A 19897-nucleotide genomic window follows, 5' to 3' on the forward strand; every position below is an offset into this window, starting at 1 on the left:
CTCATTTTTTTACTGTTAATTTATTCTAAAAAGAAAACGGACAAGACTAGTCAAATGAATTATTCGTGGACCTGGTTACAAAAAGAGGTTTTGCTAAATATTTTGCGAGACCTGATATTTCAAAATCAGCAGAACAAACAGCCCAACAAATTGCAGTTGATCAACCGGTTTGTAGTGAGCAGCTGATTTCAAATTTGTGAAGACAGAAACTCTCTGGTAGACAACAACAATAAAAAATGAAACCACCCAGACAAATCTGGCATTTAAGGAAGAGAGAACTTCACTTCTAGAGCATGGTACATTTGTTTTCCAAGCCATGAAAGTGCTTTAAAAGGTGCAACGGATCCTTTATTCCAGAAATGGAAAAGACAGGTATGTAACTTTGTCTATTAAAAATATTACAGTCCCAATGCATGAAAAGTTACAAATGTAAACAACATTGCTTTACATGTATATATAATTCTGCTTTATATTATATCATTTGTTTTGTACATTGGTCATGAGAAACATAGTTGTGACTAATCAACTAATAAATAAATTGTATTTAAAAGTTCTCCTTTCCCACCTCTGCACAGACATGAAAACCAAATAAAACATTTAAAAACAAAGTGGCATAAAAATTAGCTGTATGTAAAAGGACTGTTTGCCAACAGACTTTGTTTTTATCATTTCTTCCTTCAGCCTAATTGCTGGTAAAATAGCATAAGAACTATATATGAAGGACCCAGTGTTTCTTCTGTTACTTTACAATTTTGTTTTTCTTTTGAGAGAAGTAATGCTTGCACTGTACCTGAAATTAGCTGGTAAAAGCAAATCACAAGGCTTTTCTGGCTGGTGTAAATACAGAAGGTAAAATCCTAACTCCATTGAAGCCAGTGGGAGCCTTTCCAGAATGTCATCCCCAACACTTGGCACTGAGATGTCTGCAAATAATTTTCATGTGGACTGTTAGGCAGGAGGTGAAATAGAGGCCACCCATCCAGGTATCCCCCTCCATTGGTGAGATAAACTGGCTTTTAGGACTACTATACCCAATGAACTAACATAAAATGGCACCAATATAGCAGAGACTTGGGATCATTAGATCCACTTGTGCAAAATATTGAGCACCTCCACTGTGGTGCTAAACATCCTCAGCTCCCTTTGAAGGCAACAGGAATTGCAATGAGTTCAGAATCTGGTCCACTGAATTGTATACTATTGATACTGACATGGAGAGAATGATGTGAGAGTAGCTAAGAAATTCCTGATAATATCCACTATTGGCGGTGGGGGCAGGTAACCGATTAATAAATGTTGCTAAAAACTGTTCTACCTATGTTTGTCAATCCTCTGAAAGAAGCAAACCAGAGTTCCCAGGATAGATGTGAAGAGGGCATCTTGAAGAGATCCCCATTTCAGTTGATTATGAACCAAATCCAAAGGAAGAAATCCTCTGTGGAAAAGGCAAAACTTCAGTGCTCATCAGGCACTAGATTCTTCAGGGGCTTACACACTGGGAAATCTGACGGCGAAAGCAAAAGAGAAAGTGAAGGAGCAGAAATCAGTAACTCTAGACCAGATAATCAGAATGAGGAGCAAGCTCCCCATGTAGCAGGTAATGCTGATACCACAGTGATGGGTGCATTAGAAATGTATTGATGAATGAGTGCTTGGTTTTACTGCTAGCCAGAATCCTCTGATTTGTTGTTGGTAGTTTATTTTGTATGTGTTGTTTTCTCCTGATTAAGCCACTATCATGCTGTGCCTTATAATCTGAGGGACATAAATCAAGAACTGGGACCCATGTTGCTGAGGCTGGAGGGATAAAGCTTTTGAGTTACCTCACTCTTGATTCCTAGTGCCAGAAGTCAATATCAGAGTCAGCTCATCAGTTGCAGAGTTTATGTGGGACATCAGCACCTCAAGCGGTAGCTTGGTTTGCTTGTGTTCAAGGTCAGCTTCTGCGCACCCTGCTGCTAGAGCAATTTTAAGACAACAACAAAAGCAGATATTTCTCACCACTTGATATCGTGAGGCTGGAAATCAATCTTCTAATTTGTGTGTGTATACAAGGTTGCTATTAACCTTTGTGCCACGGAAGAAATAAAGCTATTATTGAAAGGCTGGTGGAAGGTGAGGTTTACAAAAGGGGTGGAGATGGGGTGGAGAGGCAAAATGTAGAAAGACGGGGTTACTGTCTTTTGTGCAGCTTTTGGCTGCTCATTTTTGGCTAGGGGTATTAAGTAAAATTGCTGCAGGAGTATTTTTACATATTTGCTAAGTGTTCCTAAAGGCCAGGATAGGTGCACTGTTACTTTATGTACGAATTGGAATGAATAAATAAGATGAAAGAGGGGTTGCTGTGCAGAGCCAAGACTCGCCAAGAGCCACCTCAGTACCTACTCGGCAAGGTTAACGGATGGCAGAGACAGTGGTCAGAGCTGTCGCTGAAGGACGGAGCAGAAGCCTTGTGGGATTGCACTGCAAGGACTAATTGAACTGGTGAAGCTCCATTGCCTGTACTTCCAAACTATACCAGCACTGTAATAGTCAGGCTGAACTGAGGGGGTTATAATACTTGTGCAGGACTAGTGAAGGGGTAATGATACACAGAATACATCCGCTTAGTGATTTACAAGCATTTTGTGTGCTTGAACTGGTGCTGTAAGTGTCAAAAGTCTCTAGTGTAGACCAGCCCAAAGACTTCACTAGAGACTTTTGACACTAACAGAATCAGATACCATAAGGTACCATCAACATCAGAGCATCAGGTACCATCAACCAGGGCATGGTGAACCTGTTCCCATTACTCAGGGTAACAATGGACAATTGACATGGTACAGAGGTTCCACCAGTAATCTCTAAAATGGGAACGCAGCCATTTCCACAAGTTCTGCCAGGGTCAGTATGTTTCATTATGTCTTAAGATGACAGTTGTAGTTACACAAGACAAAATCTCATCAATAAGATTACTGTTAAAGCTAACCACAATCCTGGTTTTTTTGGTTATGCAGACAAACCTCCACATCTCATTTCCAAAACAAACACAACATCTGGTATGTGGAGCGTTAAGCAGTTCATGCAGAAACTGGGTAAGAAGCCCAACAGCAAGAATATGGACCTAAATAATTGTGCATTAGATGCAACAGATTTATTGGAGCTGGGTAAGCACAAGTTTTCCCACCTACCTACTGAAAGCTTCTGGAACAGAGTCTTCTATTCTCATTTGCCAATAAAATAGTCCAACCCCACTCCTTTCCTCTCCCCCTCTGGTAATGATACTTTCTTCTTATTCAGGATTTTCATCTGAAGATCCCAAAGGATTTTGCAAACATTAACAATTTAAGCCACAAAGCAATGCTGTGAATCAGGTAGATAGCCTTATACCCATTCTACAGATAGGGAAACTGAGGCACAGTTTATTCTGAAGACAAATCACTCTGTATCATGTTACCATATTAGTTTAGAAAAGCACCTCTATAATAAGGCATATTGACACACATACATTCACAAATTAAGTTGGTTATTTTTGCTGTTGTTTGTTTTACCTCTAGTTGCTGTGTTACCTTTTCTACCAGAGCTGGAGGAGCTCAATCTTTCCTGGAATGATTTTGTGGGAGGGGTTCTGAAACCCCTTGCTCTTCGGCTCCATCATGTGAGCAAATTAAAAATCCTCCAACTAAACAACTGCAAGTTGACAGCTGAGGATGTTACTTCTTTAGGTACAGTATGGCAGTTACGTTTACTTTCCAAACCACTCATTACCAAGGGTCTATTGTGAGCTATTAAATCTATACTTCGATCACACCACAGCAGCCAAAATCTCAATCTGTGTCTGTAAACTCTCAGCTATAAAGAAGTGTAAAACACATATACTTGTGAGTAACTTTATACATAAGATTAGTCCCATTGAGTTCAGTGGGGCTATTCATGGGCAAAAAGTCACTCACATGCAGAATGGGTGAAGAATCAGGGCCTATTTGTGCAAGTGCAACAAAATTACTCAAACTGGCTTAACATTTTAAGCAATGAGCTTGAAATGCCTGCTGGTAGACTGCTCAGAATTGGAAGATCAAATCATAGCATGATCAGTTTAGGCCTTTTTCCTTCAGCAGCAGATATAGGGAGCTCCGTGCAGATGAAGATACTGATATCTTTTGGAAGAGACCTTAAAAACAGACGGGCTGTCTGTTCAGTGTAAGCATTCAAGATCACTCTGCTTTTTGGAAGAAATTTGGCCAAGATTTGCCGTCCTCGCACTGTTTTGCTGTAATCGGCTGCAACAGGCCACCCAACAAAGGGTGAAGTCCCATTTTAGAGATGGTATTTGTATAAGAGACCTTGATCTTGCAAACACTTACCACTGAACATAGAATTTATACTGTGAATGAGTTGATTGTGTACGTACAAAGGAAGGGCAAACCCAGTGGAGTTGGGGCTCTGCAAGTTTATGGATTATTTTGGAGGTTCACAAACTATGGCATGAGCTTGAGTCTGCTTTTAATTTATTGTTTGATTTTTTTTCTCATTCCTTTTTTTATATTCTCTACCTTTCTTTTCTTTCTTGTGTGTTTTATATTTTATCTGTTCTAGTGGATATTTTTTCCCTTTAGCTTGTCTCTGCCCTTTTATCCACCAGCTCTCTCAGTGCTGTAAAAAAACCTGCCCCCACAAGGGGAGTAGCTACCAGCACTGGGAGCGCTGCTCCCAGCACTGGTGCACTGTCTACACTGCCACTTTACAGCGCTGAAACTTGCGTCGCTCAGGGGGGTGTTTTTTCACACCCCCGAGCGAGAAAGTTTCAGCACTGTAAAGTGGCAGTGTAGACAAGGCCTAAGTGTCAAGGGTGGAGAGTAGGAGGGTTGTGTGTGTTTCCAGGTATGTGTACTTATGCAACAGCAAATCACCTCCTGACTTGCACTTTCTTTTTCAAAGAAGAAAACCCAACAAAACTGCATAATTAAAATGAGAATGAAATGACTAGTGACATCCTTTCATATTGTGTTAAACTGTATTTTTATCCTGTACTGAAAATAGTATCTAGAATGATTCATCTTAGACTTCTGGGTGCTTTGTAACAGGAGAGGCACTTGAAACCATTCCTCACCTTGAAGAACTGGATTTATCCTGGAATAATAGCATAGGTGGAAAACTATCCCTCTTGACCAAAAGATTCCAGACAGGCTGCAAGATCAAAATCCTAAAATTTACAGATTGCAGTCTAACAGCAAAAGATGGAGAATCTCTAGGTAAGTGTATTTCATGTACCTATGTTGAAATACTGGCTCCTCAGAACTGCAACTGTTTTGGTTTCAGTTTTGGCATTTTACAAGAATCAATATTAAGCTTAGTATTGATTGAAAGTTATTACATTTCTGGCTGGCCACTATAACATTATCTGTATTGGTTTCCAAAGAAGCTCTTTTTTCTAACCGTATGAGGTAGGATAATTTTGTGGTTATAGCATGAGGTTGGGAAGAGGGATATTTGGGCTTGAATCTCAATGTTGCCAGTGATTTCCTGTGTGACCTTGGGCAAGTCACTTAGGCCAAAATTTTCCAAGCTGAGAGTCTACAGTTAGACAATTAAATGTGTATTTAAGCATGTGAATAAAAATGGCCTGATTTTCAGAGGTCTGGAGACTCTTCAAACAGAGAAAGACTTAAGTGAGAGCTTCAAGTGCTAAACCTCTCTGAAAATCAGGCCATTTATATTTATGTGACTAAATTTGGGAACCCAAGCCCCAACGCTGTGAAGCTCATTACATGAATAGGGCCCAAATGTATAATTGGTCCAAGTCTGTCTGTGCCATGGTTTTTACCATCCCAAAATGGGGTAAGAATATCTGTTTCACCAAGAAGTGTGCTAGTGTGGACGAAGGTACTAGAAATATGTTGTTTATTCACTTGTAGGGCCTGACCCAAAGCCATGGAAGTCAGTGGAAAGATGCCATAGTTTGGCATTTATGATCCTTGCAGTGTTCAACATTTCCTGAACCTTGTGGGTTTTTTGGTGGAGGATTCATGGGGTTTGCAAAACTAGTTGAGTTTATGACACTTATTTTTTCCCTCTACACCCACCCCATGACTTAATACTGTGTTCTTTTGAAGTGATTCTGTATTTTGAAAAAGTTTTCCTGTCTAAAGGGAAACTTTTGTGCTATGAACTAAAGATAAAGGATTAAACCTTCTTCCCACTCCCCAAAGCTAGAATAGCTCCAGTGGGTGGTCTGTATTCAATATATATAGTTCATCCTTTTGCATTAGAGTGTTCTCTCTTCCCCTCACTGTTCCTTGTTGTACAGTTCTTTGTATTTTTTCCATTTTCTCACCCTACTGTTTCACTGATTTTATTTCTCTGGTCCCTCCTAACTCCTTTGTTCACTGCATTTCTTAAGCAGGCCATGAACCCAATTAATCTAAATCAAACTTTTGAGCCCATGTTGTTAGAATGTGTTTGAATGTAGACAAAACAAGTTGTCTCATTCCTGTTTATAGTGGTGTTTTCTGCAATATCCTTCCAGTAAATCTGGTAACTAATCAATTCTGTTTTCCTTTTATTTCAGCTCAGGTTCTAAATGTCATCCATGACCTTGAAGTATTAGATATTTCTATTAACAGAAATATTGGCTGCAGTCTGAAGAGTATTGCTCAGGAATTGAAAAATGTGCCAGTTTTGAAAGAATTAAATTTGCACATGTGTGGATTAAAGCAAGATGGCCTCCAGTATTTAGGTTAGTCTAGATTTAGTGTGGTTTAGATTTGGAATCCCAAATCTAAATCTAAAACCCATCTAAGGAAATGTCTAGGCTACAGGCAATGAAATAGGTATTTTGTGTGATAGAAATCATAAGAATCATAACAATGTCAAAAATATTGCTAGACAATTATTCTCTTCTGTTTGGGGACTAAGTTGTTTAGTAAAGGAAACAGACTTTCAGCTCTAGTTTCTTGGTTCAAAGTCATCTTAAGGGGCTAGTAACACAGGTAAGTCTACATTGCAATGTAAGCCCAGGGTTAGTGAGGTTTGAGTCAGCTGACCCATGTTAGGGAACCCTTGGCTTGAGCATCTACACTGTATTTTAACCCTAGGTTAAGACTTTTGTGACCCATGCTCAAACCTAGGGCTCTGGCATCCACACTGCAGTGCGCAGACCCAAGCCAAAATAATCATATCCCAGAGTCCCTAGAGCTTCGCCCTCCCTACCTCCTGAAATGTGGCTGCTCTAGCCCTAGGAGTGTAGTGCACTGTGGGGAAACTTTACTGCCTGGCCTGCACCTTACCAGGAAGTAGCTCGTTTTGCAAAAGGCTTGACCAGTTCGCTTTCCTTTGCAAACCCAGGAGGCTCTCTGATAGTATGCTTGCAAATTGGTGATCAGAACAGAATGGGTTAACACTGACCTGAGCTGCTGCCATTTGCTGGAGAGGCGGGGTGAGGGGAGGTTGAGGGTCTTCCATTTTCAATAGAGTGGATTGCAAATTGTTGAGATAGAGAGGACTATGTAAGTTGTCCCATGGAATTGTGGGTTACTTCTGGATGACTCCCGGGACCTGAGTCAAGTAGGGCTGTGACTACACTGTAAAGCAATAGGGCTCAGATCCTGGGCCTCAGCTTGACTTGAACTTGGACTTTCCAGCCCTGCAGGGTTCTGGGTCCATGGGTCCAAGCCCTGGGTTAGCACAACTGTAGTATAATGTAGATGCCCAGGCTCAAGCATGAGCTTACATTGCAGTATAGACATAACCTAAAAGTCATCACCTGAAGTCTGTCCAGATTATCTTTGTCTAGTTCCTAGTGGACTAATTATTCACCACACAAAACTCAGTATCACAGTTGGTGCTCTTTGGCACCCTTGACGGTATTCTCAGTAAATAGACTAGTATTAATGGGTATGAAGGGTGAGCTGCTCTCTCACTTTTGGGTGGTTCTTTTAGAGTAAGGTTCAGTGACATTGGTGGGAAGAGCTTTGCAATGTTGACTTACTTCTGTTGTAACTACACAGAAAACCTCATTCTCCAGAGCTGTCATTCCAACACCTTTCGCAAATATTAATACTAGAGTAAACAAATGTTAAGTCCACAGTCTGCCTTATGTGTTAGAATATTCAGTGACCATGAATTCTGCCTTTTTCCTTTTAGACAGGGCTTTCCAGTACTTACCAGAGCTAAACAAATTAGACCTATCGTGCAATAAAGAAATTGGTGGAGGGTTTAAGGACTCAGCAGCTCATTTGGCCAGTTTTAAAGACCTAGAAGTCCTGGATCTCCACCAGTGCTGTGTAACAGAAGAGGACATGGTGGTTCTCAGTAAGAACATTGTTAGAAAATTCATTAAGAATATAAATGTTTTTAACTTTGAAAACTTCTCACAGGCAGAAAATGGACCCTACCTCCATCAGATTGTAATAGTCAGGACTAGTTTATCCACACAGATTTGGCAGTGCAGTGATTGTGGAGAACAACTAGCTTTTTGGTTAAGGTACAGGACTGAGAGTCATGATCATGGGTTAGTCACATGGGGGCTGATCCTGAGAGGTGCTAAGAAACTGCAATTTCCCTTATTCAGAACCTTAGGACTTGCCTATACTTAAACACTACAGTGGCATCACTGCAGCTGAGGCATTGTAGCACATCAGAGTAGACATTACCTATGCCGACAGGAGGGATTCTCCCATTGGCACAGGTAATCCACCCCCCACAAGAGGTTAACGGAAGAATTCTTCTGGTGACGTAGCACTGTCTACACGGGGACTTAGGTCGGCTTCATTACACCGCTCAGGGGCGTGGATTTTTCATACAGTTAAACCAATTTAATTTTCTGGTGTAGACTAGGCCTTAGGCTCATGCGTAAAATGGAGCTAGTAACAGTTACTTGCCTCACAGAGATTTTGTGAGGCTTAATTCATTAATGTTTGTAAAGTACTTTGAGACCCTTGAATGGAGAGAAAATACTGTTAGAATATTATTTTTGATAGGCCACAACACTAAAGGGGCATTTCTCAATGCAAGCGATATAGGCCCATTTGGACAAATGTCCACATCATAGACACTAGCACCAGGACCGGCTCCAGCTTTTTTGCTGCCCCAAGCGGCGAAGTGGGGGGGGGGGCGGAGATAAAGCCGTGGTCGGCGGCAGCTCTACCGCACCGCTTCATTCTTCGGCAGCAACTCAGTGACAGGTCCTTCGCTCCGAGAGGGACTGAGGGACCTGCTGCCGAATTACTGCCGAAGACCCGGACATGCTGCCCCTTTATGTTAGCCGCCCCAAGCACCTGCTTCCTGCGCTGATGCCTGGAGCTGGCCCTGACTAGCACCAACTAGGCAATCGTGTTTTGTTAATTGACCACACTGGAGAAACCAAGGACCAGATCCTCAGCTGGTGTAAATTGGCATGTCTCCAAGAGATGAATGCACATGAAAATTGAACTCCCCTGTGGCCCGTAGTGGTAACTACATATCAAGGCAGAAATACAATGGCAGGGTGGTGTTAGGGAAGCTTGTACTGCTGTTCTTTGAAGAAACTGAAGACTTCATGCTCCAGGGCTCGTTGTACAAACCCCTCTCAAGAGCACTATTTTCACTTCATGTTACAGGAAATATACAGTTCACCTCCCACCAAGGAGATGGTTTGGTTTCTTTGTTTTCTGTTACCATTGTATTTTGACATGGATTTTAACCTTTAGAGTAAAAAAATCCCATGACTTGAAGTGTACAGGCTTGGTCCTCCTGATAGGGAAGATAATGTGAAAAGCTACTGATGAAGTAATACTAGTAAGGAGAAGAGTTAACTTAATCATTTAAGTAATAATTCTAGTGATTTATTTTTCATTTGATGCACATGTAATAGGACTTTGATAACTATCTACTGGTATATATTATATGAACATATTCTACTTGAGGTTAGCAAAGGCTGTGAGATTTGGACATAGATTCCCCCATTAATTTTAATAGGAGTTGTGTGTTTAAACCCCCTAGCTGGCTTTGAAAATCTCAGCTACTCTATCTATTGGAGGCCAGACTCTGACACCCTTACTCAACGCAAAATAGTACCTACTGCTTGAGTAGTCCTATTGAAAACAATGGGACTATTTATGGAGTAAAGTATTACTCAGCATGAGCAAGGGCGTCAGAATCTGGCAATGTGTTTTGGGTTGAGTTATAAATAAAAGAAATTGTAGCAAATAAAACTACAGCTATATAGTAATTTAGGATCACAATGACTAATAAATATTGTGTATTTTTAAAGCACAGGTGATACCTTTACTCTCGAGTCTTCAGGAGCTGAATTTATCATCCAATAAAAATATTGGAGTGTCTTCCAACTACCTTTTTAGCAGGCTCAGATTTTTACCAAAGTTGAAATCTGTGATCGTCAGCAGTTGCTCTTTAGGGGAAGATTCTTTTGCGTCACTAGGTAGGAATGATTTTTAAACTATTATATATTCTCTGTATGCGGCAAGATGCGATAATGCAGTTGTTTTGCATTGTCCTTTGATGGGACTCAGCAGATCTGTGGTGGAATTCTGGCTATGGTCATGAGTAAAAATGTATCTTTCGGTCTCACCTTTGGCTCTGTCTGCCCACATCACAAAACCATCACATAATTTGGTCTGTCTGCAAAGGGAAGTCTGAAAGTGGAATACTAGGAGTACTATAGGTCAGGACTTAGGTGCATTGTAACAGCTTCTGACCACATTATACCCGATTTTAATGTAGTCCTATTAATCCTTCATCTTCCAAAGAACTATAATGTATTTACTAAGTTTAGAAAAGAAAGCTACAGCATATGATCTCATACTTGGCTGGAATTTTAATCATTAGTGGGCAGACCTTGTAATAATTATCCATTTAATACTGATGTCTTAATATTTACTACTCCTGAGTGCAAAGGGATCTTGACACATGCCCATAATAGAGACCTGTAGTCGTGAGCATATAACTTTGTTTGAGTAAAGTTTTTTCATCTCTAGTTACCAACAAAAACTTTCTAGCCTCCAAGTAAGCAGCATGTGTGCAAATCAAGAGCTTATAAAAGGGATTATAGTAAAATGTTGCATACAGAAAAAAGAACCTGTTGTTTATTACTGCTTGCTCCACTGAAGTCAATAGCAAAATTTCCACTGACTTCAGAGGAAGCAGGATCAAGCTAGCACTGGTTTGAGGACTTTGCAGGCAATGTGCTAAAGAAGCGTAAAATATTATTATTGAATAGTGATTTCTTGATAACTTGAAGTCAGCATTGTCAGAAAATGTAATGAATCTTGCCTTTAATTCATGGGTTTGCATCAAGAACTGCTCCCTTTAATTTGTCATAAAATGGTCAAAATTGCTCTTTTTACATTAAATTGACTTCAGTGGGGCTGGATCAGGCCAATATTGCTAATGTAAAACAAAACACCCATCTGGGTGTTTCACCCAGGCCGGTAAGGGGTTCAGTTAACACCTGCCTTGCAGCTCTGGGTGCCTAAATGCTCTGCTGCTGTGCGGCCCACAGACAGAAATGACCTGTGCTTGCCGACAGTGAGGGTGGGGAGGGGCAGACAGAGGGCAGCCGGCTTCAGCAGTGTTCCTGAGCATGCTCAGTCCATGTGAGCATGCTCAATACAAGCCAAGCAGCGAATCTGTGAGGGGACACATGATCTCGTATGCCCACAGATTTGACACCAACAGCTTGCTGATCACACCTTGGCTTTCACTTCCCTATTACTCTGCCAGGGGGTCTCAACAACCCTTCCAACCCCAAGTTCTCCCCGAAAAAATGTCTCTGCAGTAGGGTTGCCAACCCTCCAGTATTGGCCTAGAGTCTTCAGGAATGAAAGATTAATCTTTAATTAAAGATCATGTGGTGTGATGAGACCTCTGGGAATACGTACAACCAAAATTGGCAACCCTAATCTGCAATACACAGCCTCATGCACCGTAGTACTCACAAAACCTTTTCAGGTTTGCCGCTCCTATCAAGAGACAAAACCCACAGCCTGTTAGTTTAACTGGGGTTAACATATCCTTCCCTTCAATCACAGTGCCAAGCTGGTTAATAGTAAAACCAAAACAAATTTATTAACAAAAGGACATAGATTTAAGTGATCTCAATCAAGTAGAAGGAATAAGGATAGAAATGGTTACAAACAAACAAAAGTTAAAATACTCTACTTAGCCTGAAACACAACTTGACAAACTAGTCATTTGTTCATAGTTTTCTCACCATAGACATTCTTCCAGTATGGCTAGTCCTTAGCCAGGATCCAGATACAAAGTTCACAGCACTTAGTTTCTTTGTCTGCTCAGATAAAGGATAATTTAGGGATTTTCTCCTACTCTCTTTATAGTCCAGTAAAACTCTGAAATGTATTCTTCTGAAGTGTATCCCCAAATAAAGTTCCTTTCCCCTGGGGCTGTAGATACCAGGCTTCTGGTGTAAATGCCATGCTGGCTTCTCCCCAACTTGTGATTTTTACAATGCAAATGATCTTCCTGCAACCTGTGATACAAATGAATAGGCCACTGTCCTTGGGCACACCTAGCTTGAGGGGTCAGCTCCTTTTTTTGTCACGAAAAACCTGTTTATCAACTACCCCTGACATGCTTGGTTTAAATACATTTTAGTGACATATTTCCAGCACAGCTGGATGCACTGAGCTGATCAGGCCAGCTGATACTCATCACTGCTACATATCAGGGAGCTCCAGGCCATCTGACACTGGGATGCCAATAGGGTCACACCATCCCAACCCCTTTTAAGAAAGACAACTCAAGGACTTGTCTGTTAAATACCCATTCTATATGTAAAAAATCAAATGTTGAACTCTTTAAGGAATATGCGAGATTTTATTTTGTCTTACTTTTACTGAGATCCAATAAACCTATGTTCTAAGCACAAGTAAGTAGGCAACATACTTAAAACCTATTTACAGGTGAATACATGGTGAAATGTCTGCTAAGGCCACGATGATTTCTATTAGTAAGCAGAAGTTGCTGGTGTTAATCTTTTCAGCTGAGACTGCCCTTCACCTCCCTGAACTGGAGATATTAGACCTTTCTTGGAATAAATGCGTTGGTGGGAACCTAAAGCTGCTTTTGGAAGCACTAAAGCTGGCAACGGAGATTCGAACGTTGAGACTGAGCAGCTGTAATTTGGTGGCTGAGGATCTGACTCTTTTAGGTATGTATAATGTGATGTTTACTAGCAGGCAAGCAGCTGCTGCATTTAGACCACAATTCAGAGACTTGTTCCTTGGGTAGAGCAGATTTATGCATAAATCAGATGACAGGAGGCAGAATGCGGCAGTATCTTTCCACCAGGGAATTTTCATCTTGCTGATGAGGAATATTTACTCAGTACTTCACACAGCAAGGGGGCAAAAACTGAAGAGTGTAGACAATACTGGAAAAATATGCAGGGACCCATTTTAGCTGAGCTATTTGTATTACTTCACAAATACAACACTTAGAAAAATATAAATGTACAATGCAAACACTAGATTTAAAGCCACTTCTGAGAAAATATATTGCACAACCAGTATTTCTGGGCTCAGTAACTCCGGCTAAATTATATTTTAACAGCATTACACGTAACTGCAGTGGTGCCAAATCTCTTGATTTTAGGGGTTTTTTTTGTGAAAGCCCCAACTCTTGGAGTCATGTTATTAGAAGAGAATATCAGCTTTTTTTAAAAGTAAATTTCTAGCCCTCTTAGTTGCTGAGAAATGCTGGAAAATGTGAACCCTGAAGTTTCAAACACCAGAAATCAAATTTAAAATTCTCATAATTTTTTTTTAATCTCATGATTTTTAAGTCAGTCTGTTGATTTTTGGGAGCCTGACACATGACTTTTGAATGCTTGGAGTTGGCAGTACAGTAACAGCTGCTTTAAAACTTTTGGGGTCCCTGTAGACCACACAATGGTAAAAAATGCTTGAGCCCTGTTGACCCTACAGCCTTCACCATTGCTACCACTGTCCAAATGGCACCAGTGGTAAATTACAGGTCCTAATTTTCTTAGGTTAGACAAGACTCTACCCTAGCCCCCACTCCCATGAACTTTCCAGAATTAGGCATGGCTCTTTCAACATTTTTCTCTCTCCAAATCTCACTGTAAAATCTTCCTGCCAGTTTCATCCTATGCTTGACATTAAACTCCATCTGGCTGATCCTTCATGAGGTTGCCACACACTTTTAACCTAACACCTTTGTAATCCCTTTAGTTCCCTTTAAATTGCATGTTGTAAACTACACAATGTCTTTTGCAATAAAATAGGGTTTGTGAGACCAATAGCAAGTATCTCTGATTAGTCTGAGCAACATGTTTCATATCACTTAGTAACCAATCATTCCCATGTTTTATTCCTAAAGGACCTTAAATAACACGGTAGTTAAAGAGCACTATTCTTAGTCATATGCTTTTTGAAACAATATTTGTAAGTATATATTCAATGTGTATTCCAATCTCCATTTCTTTCAGCATTAGAGGTCCAAGCTGGTCATCTAGCCAAATTACAGAAGCTAGACCTGAGTTATAATGACAGTGTTTCTGATGAAGGATGGGCCACTTTCTTTCAAGACTTAACTGCACTCAAAGAACTTTCAGAGTTGGACGTCAGTCTTCGGCCATCATCTTGTCGCGACTGTGGAATGTGGTTCAGCAAGTTGTTAACAGATTTGTCAAAGCTGCCTGCATTCACAGAGATAGGGATGCAAAGGTGGGCCCTTCCAGAATCACAGCAGAGACAACTGGAAAGCTTTAAGCAGGACGCGAAAAGGAATGTTCACTTTGACTATTGATGCAGGGCCTGGGTTTATGAAAAGACCTTTCCAAGTAGCACATGCATTATGTATTGTGTGATTCTGACTCAGAAAATAGCCTATTTTTTACTAGTAAATCTGTTTTCATCATGTCTCTTGAAATAGTCCCCAACTACACAACGTTATTTGATGTGTGAAATACACAGATAACTCCATTTGATCACATAAACTCCAAATGTCTGGGTATGTAAGGAAGGTCTATCTTTCTTATATACATATCTAACTGTTTTTAATAAGCTACCTTTTAAATGTGAGCCTCTTCTGCCTCATTTGTGGTAATGCCCTTAAGCATATTTGCTGATAGAAAGGTTGGAGCACGTTGGAACACTTATTCATAATTCAGGACTGCACAAAATTCTGGCCCCTGTATGCTATGCCAATGACATATGGGGGCTATAAAAGGACCACAGCAGATTGAAGGGCTGCAGAACAAGCCATAGGCATTCTGGGTACGACTGCAACAAATTACAGGATCCCTTGGGGCTCTTCCTGCTTATGTGAGGGTCTGCTTCAGCCCCTGCAACAATCTTTATTGCCCTCTACCTAGACTACTCTGTGTTGCCTCTCTCAGTAGGTACAGCCATGGAGTCTAGCCATTAGCATTAAGGGTCTGATCCACTGCTCCTTGAAAGCAATGGGACTCTGTGATGCAGTGTGCTCCTCACACCAGCCCTGAGAGAGTTGAATTAGGACAGGTGGGCCCAATCCATCAATTAAGCTCCAAATGGGGGAGGTTTAGGTTGCTTGGAGGGCACTAATTAGGAAGAAGCTCAACTGTGAGGGAAGAGGCAGGGCCTCTATAAAGCCAGGAAGCTAGCAACAGAGATGAGTTTGCAGATCTTCTCCCTTACCCCAGGGAGAAGCAGCATGGTAGGAAGGGGTCTAGGGATGAGAGCAATAAAGTGGGTGTAAACACAGACCTTAATGGCTTTTTACAGGACCCTGAATTGGAACCTAGAGTAGTGTGTGGGCCTGGGTTTTCCTACCATCTACTGCAGAGTGGTACTGCTAGGAGCAGTGAATGGGAAGACTGCCTGAGTTACTGTGGGACAAGACAGCAGGTTTGAGGCCTGCCTAATGCTGCTGGTGGAAGAGAGACCTTAAGAGACTCCCCTAGAAGGGGAAACCACAGTGTAATCTGGCTGGCTGGCTGAGTCACAAAGCAGCTGTGTTGGAAGTCTGTGGAGTGGATTGAGAGTGGCATGTGGGAAGAGAAGAAAGGGATTGCTGAACCAGCTGGAGCTAATTGCCAGCAGGAGGTGCCATCCAGTGGTGAGTAGAGCATCCCCTGTGACAGAGTCCTTCTAGTGACTCCTGTGAGCAGGGGTGCTGGAATGGGGGATGGGGGCCATGGCTGGAGGGTGAGTGATGGGTGGAGAGAGATGGGGCTTCTGGGGAAGGGTGGTGGTGAGGGGTTTTGGGGAAGGATGCCAGTGGGCCCCAACTTTTAGGAAGCTTCTGCTGCTCCTGTCTCTGGGTCCTGGCTTAGGCCCATAGGGCATGTATTACATGTTTGATATACAGCACAAGCCTCTCATCACATTCTCACAATGACCCTGTGAAGTAGGTACTGTTAGTATTATTATTCTTTCTGCTTTGCAGATGGAGAAAATCAGCACAAAAAAGTTGCGTGCTTTACTCTAGGCCATACAGCAAGACAGGGCAGAATAATCAGGAAGAGAGTTTAGGATTTCCTGGTCCCCAATCTTGAGCTCAGCCCATCTGACCCATTAAACTAAGGAGCTGACTAGAATGTTCAGTAACCCTTCTGTTTTGTTTGATAGGGCCAGATACACCCACCCTTGCTCATGTTAATTGCTGCCTTTAAAAGGGCCAGATTCTGCAACATGTACTCATGTTGAGTAGCGTCTTAATCCATGAGATGCCCCATTGACTTCAATGGGATTATTTGTAAAGTAAGGTACAGTTACTAAGTGGTAGTATCAGAAGCTGCCCCTTAAGTGAGGAGTCCTATTGAAATCATGGGACAAATTGAGTAATAAAGTACTGCTCAATTAGCCCTGAGCCTCCATGCAGAAAGCTTTTCCCAGTGGCAAAGACACACTAGGCTCATTCTCAGCCCAAGTCACTTTACTCAGGAAGGAGCCTCTGCCGGAAACCCCTTCTGTGCAGGAGTTTAGTATTTTGAAGATTCTTTGGCAGCTTTCAGCACCGGCTATACTGTGGGCATTAATTTCTGTAGAGGAAAATCCTCTCTTCTGGCTGCTCAATATGTGTAACTGCCAAATAGACTGCTGCTTTGTTTACCCTTCCCATACTGAATTACTACACTGTTTACTCTATGATTTCATTTGGGCATCTCTGAACTTCCTTTTTCTAGTAACAGCTTGATTGTAAAAATACACTTTACTATCCTCAGGAGGCAAAACAGAGATCAAATTGTATGTTTGGTCAGACGTGGCATAAAGCTGTTTTCAGAAAAGAAATTCTGTAAAGGTGAGCATGGAACTCTGATGATGCAAACATTAAAAAGAAGCAAAGAGCATGTGTCCATTTCTAGCAATAAATATCATGCCAGGAGAATCTTATTTCTAATATGGAGGCACTGAAAACATTTTAACATTAGTTTTAACACACACTTTATGTGGCATCCAAACTGAGGTAACATTACAATGATCTACCGAAACACCTCTCTCCTTTGCTACATCCCATAGCAAGTAATCAAGACCTGATTAATATTTTTTTCTGCTATCTCCAAACCCCCAACTTCTTATGATTGTCCTCAATGTGAAAACCCTTGTCAATATGCAGGTTGTCTCTTCCCTTGATTACAGTAACCTCCTGTCTCTATTCACATCTGCCAAATGTCCTAGATTTCCTTCAAATCCCACCCCCTTCCAGCAACACTCTCTTCAATCAGTCCTGTACCCTCCCTAACTTGAATTACTGTCTTGTGTCATGTTTTGTTTTATTTAGTCTGCAAGGTTTTCAAGGGTCAGAAACATGCCTTATTTATTTGTTTTTCTGGTTTAAAAAAGAAAAATCTTACCTCCAAACCCCTTTGTATAAGCTCTAGGGGCCTTAACAGCAATCATGTCCCCCAATCCATTAAAATATCATCTAGTAACCCAATACAATGGAAGTATTTGCATGCAACTCAAACAGCAGCAAAACTCCATCCCACTCCACCCAAAGTGCCCCTGCTTTCATCAGAAGACCTATTAGATAGATGGCTTTTGCAGGGAGTCTTGAAGGTCAACAATCTATTGACCAAATCCTTAGTTGTGGAACGTAGGCCCTGCCCTGCATAGAAAGCTCCAGAATGGAAGTACTCTATCTGATTTGCCCATGCTTCTACATCCCTTCAGCGAGTATTGCATATCTAGAGTTTTCCCAGACGGGACTCTTTTTTTTTGATCCTCAGCCTAGGCAGATTTTTCAAATAAGAGGCAACGTCCAGGATTTTTGCGGCGCAGCTGTTACAACTCAGAAAGCACTGTCTCTCTGCACCAATTGGTCCCTTCCTTTCAGCCACAGCCTTTCAGCTGCTGGATCCTACCTGCCCAAGCCCTGGCTCCCAGCTCTGGCTCGGGGGAGAGGCCCACAGGGAGGTACTGCCTCCTGGGCCTGGGCCAGCTGCTCTGTCACCATGACAGGGAGTGACACTGCCCCTCACCTTGAGAATGAGGCTCCAGGTACCCTGTCCAGCACCCCCAGTACACACACACCCCTCCAGATCCCCGCATAGCAGTGTTCTATTTTTGGGAACCTGAAATATGGTGACCCTATCATACCCCTCCGTTGTGTGAGCCAATGGGGAAGGGCCAGCGCCCTACCTTCTTCTCCCCACCTCTAGTACATGCTGGGAGGGAGCAGGACTGCAATTTTTGCCTCCCCCTCACACAGACCACCCACTCATGCTCTGTGAAGCAGCATATGGGCTAGTCACAGCCTGCCTCTCAATTTGGATTCAGGCCTTACCCAGATATAAATCTCAGCGAAGTCAAGGGAAGGAGGCATTGCCTGAGCAGTACTAAGTCAATACTAGGCAGTGATTCAGAGTATGGCCCTCTGTTTGTGCAGTGTTGTGTAAATGGGTTATCCTAACGCATGAGAAACATCCATAAATTGCTCTATATGAGCAGGGGCATTAATATGTGAATCCCAGAAATCACAGTACCATTTTGTAGTTTGCAAATTCACTGTGTTGCAAATATGCCTTTTATATGAAGACATTTTGCAATTGCATGAATTGTTTTTGGGACTAGACATAAATCTGAGGGTCTGACAATTTGCAGTTATTAAATGCTGTGACTAGACCTACTCAAAATTTTCCATTAAAAAGGGACATTTTTGCAAACATCTAGAAATTTTGGACTTTTTTATGTCCTGGTGGGAACAATTATATTTCACCTAACATTCCTCTTGTATTGCTGAGTGAGGCAGTCATCACTTCTCATTAAACTCTTGTGTAGTATTGCTCTGTTTGGTGCTACAGTTGTATTTTTTTTCCCCAGAGGTGGCTGCACCTCAGTGGTAGGCAAAGTGCTGTCTAATGGTATACATACATTTAAAACTCTATAGAGGTGCAGCTGGATGAGGGGTCACCCAATACAATTAATAGCAGGTTTAAAACAAAAGGAAGTCCTACTTCACACAACGCATAGTCAACCTGTGATACTCTTTGCCAGGGGATGCTGTGAAGGCCAAAACTATAACAGGGTTTTAAAAAAAAAAAGCTAGATAAGTTCCTGGAGGATAGGTCCATCAATAGCTATTAGCCAGGATGGGCAGGGATGCAACCCTATGCTCTGGGTTTCCCTAGCCTCTGTTTGCCAGAAGCTGGGAGTAGACTGTGATTGCCTGCTCTGTTCATTCCCTCTGAAGAACCTGGCATTGGCCACTGTCAGAAGATGGAATACAGGGCTAGATGGACCATTGGCCTGACCCAGTGGGGATGTTATGAAAACGCTAAACCACTGTATGACCATTCTTATTACAGAAGACATAAATTTTAAAGAATGTAGTCAGCACAGAGCTCCACAGATACAATTCACTTCCAGTTAATCAACTGCACTTGTGCTTTGCAATCATAAATTATTTTACCATCTAACCTCATTTAACTGGAGAAATTTTGACACATGCACAAAAC

The 19897-nt window shown here is 41.7% G+C and overlaps 1 protein-coding gene across 3 annotated transcripts; it reads left to right on the forward strand.

The window, feature by feature from the left end:
• Positions 1-241: 241 nt before the first annotated feature.
• On the forward strand, positions 242-15670 carry LRRC31 (leucine rich repeat containing 31). Of its 3 annotated transcripts, XM_039487359.1 has the most exons (10): positions 242-372; positions 1340-1597; positions 2997-3146; positions 3537-3704; positions 5064-5231; positions 6548-6715; positions 8122-8289; positions 10229-10396; positions 12977-13144; positions 14444-15670. In XM_039487359.1, exons 1-10 carry the CDS (start codon positions 360-362, stop codon positions 14761-14763), a joined length of 1749 nt encoding a protein of 582 aa, XP_039343293.1. In that variant the 5' UTR covers positions 242-359; the 3' UTR covers positions 14764-15670. The 3 variants fall into 3 exon arrangements, with proteins under 3 accessions (XP_039343293.1, XP_039343292.1, XP_039343294.1); XM_039487358.1 differs by lacking the exon at positions 242-372 and having other exon boundaries at positions 1233-1597; XM_039487360.1 differs by lacking the exon at positions 242-372 and having other exon boundaries at positions 1233-1597; positions 2997-3074.
• The last annotated feature ends 4227 nt before the right edge of the window (positions 15671-19897 follow it).

The sequence above is a fragment of the Mauremys reevesii genome, linkage group 9 (genome assembly GCF_016161935.1).
Source record: "Mauremys reevesii isolate NIE-2019 linkage group 9, ASM1616193v1, whole genome shotgun sequence".
In the NCBI taxonomy this organism is placed as follows: domain Eukaryota; kingdom Metazoa; phylum Chordata; order Testudines; family Geoemydidae; genus Mauremys; species Mauremys reevesii.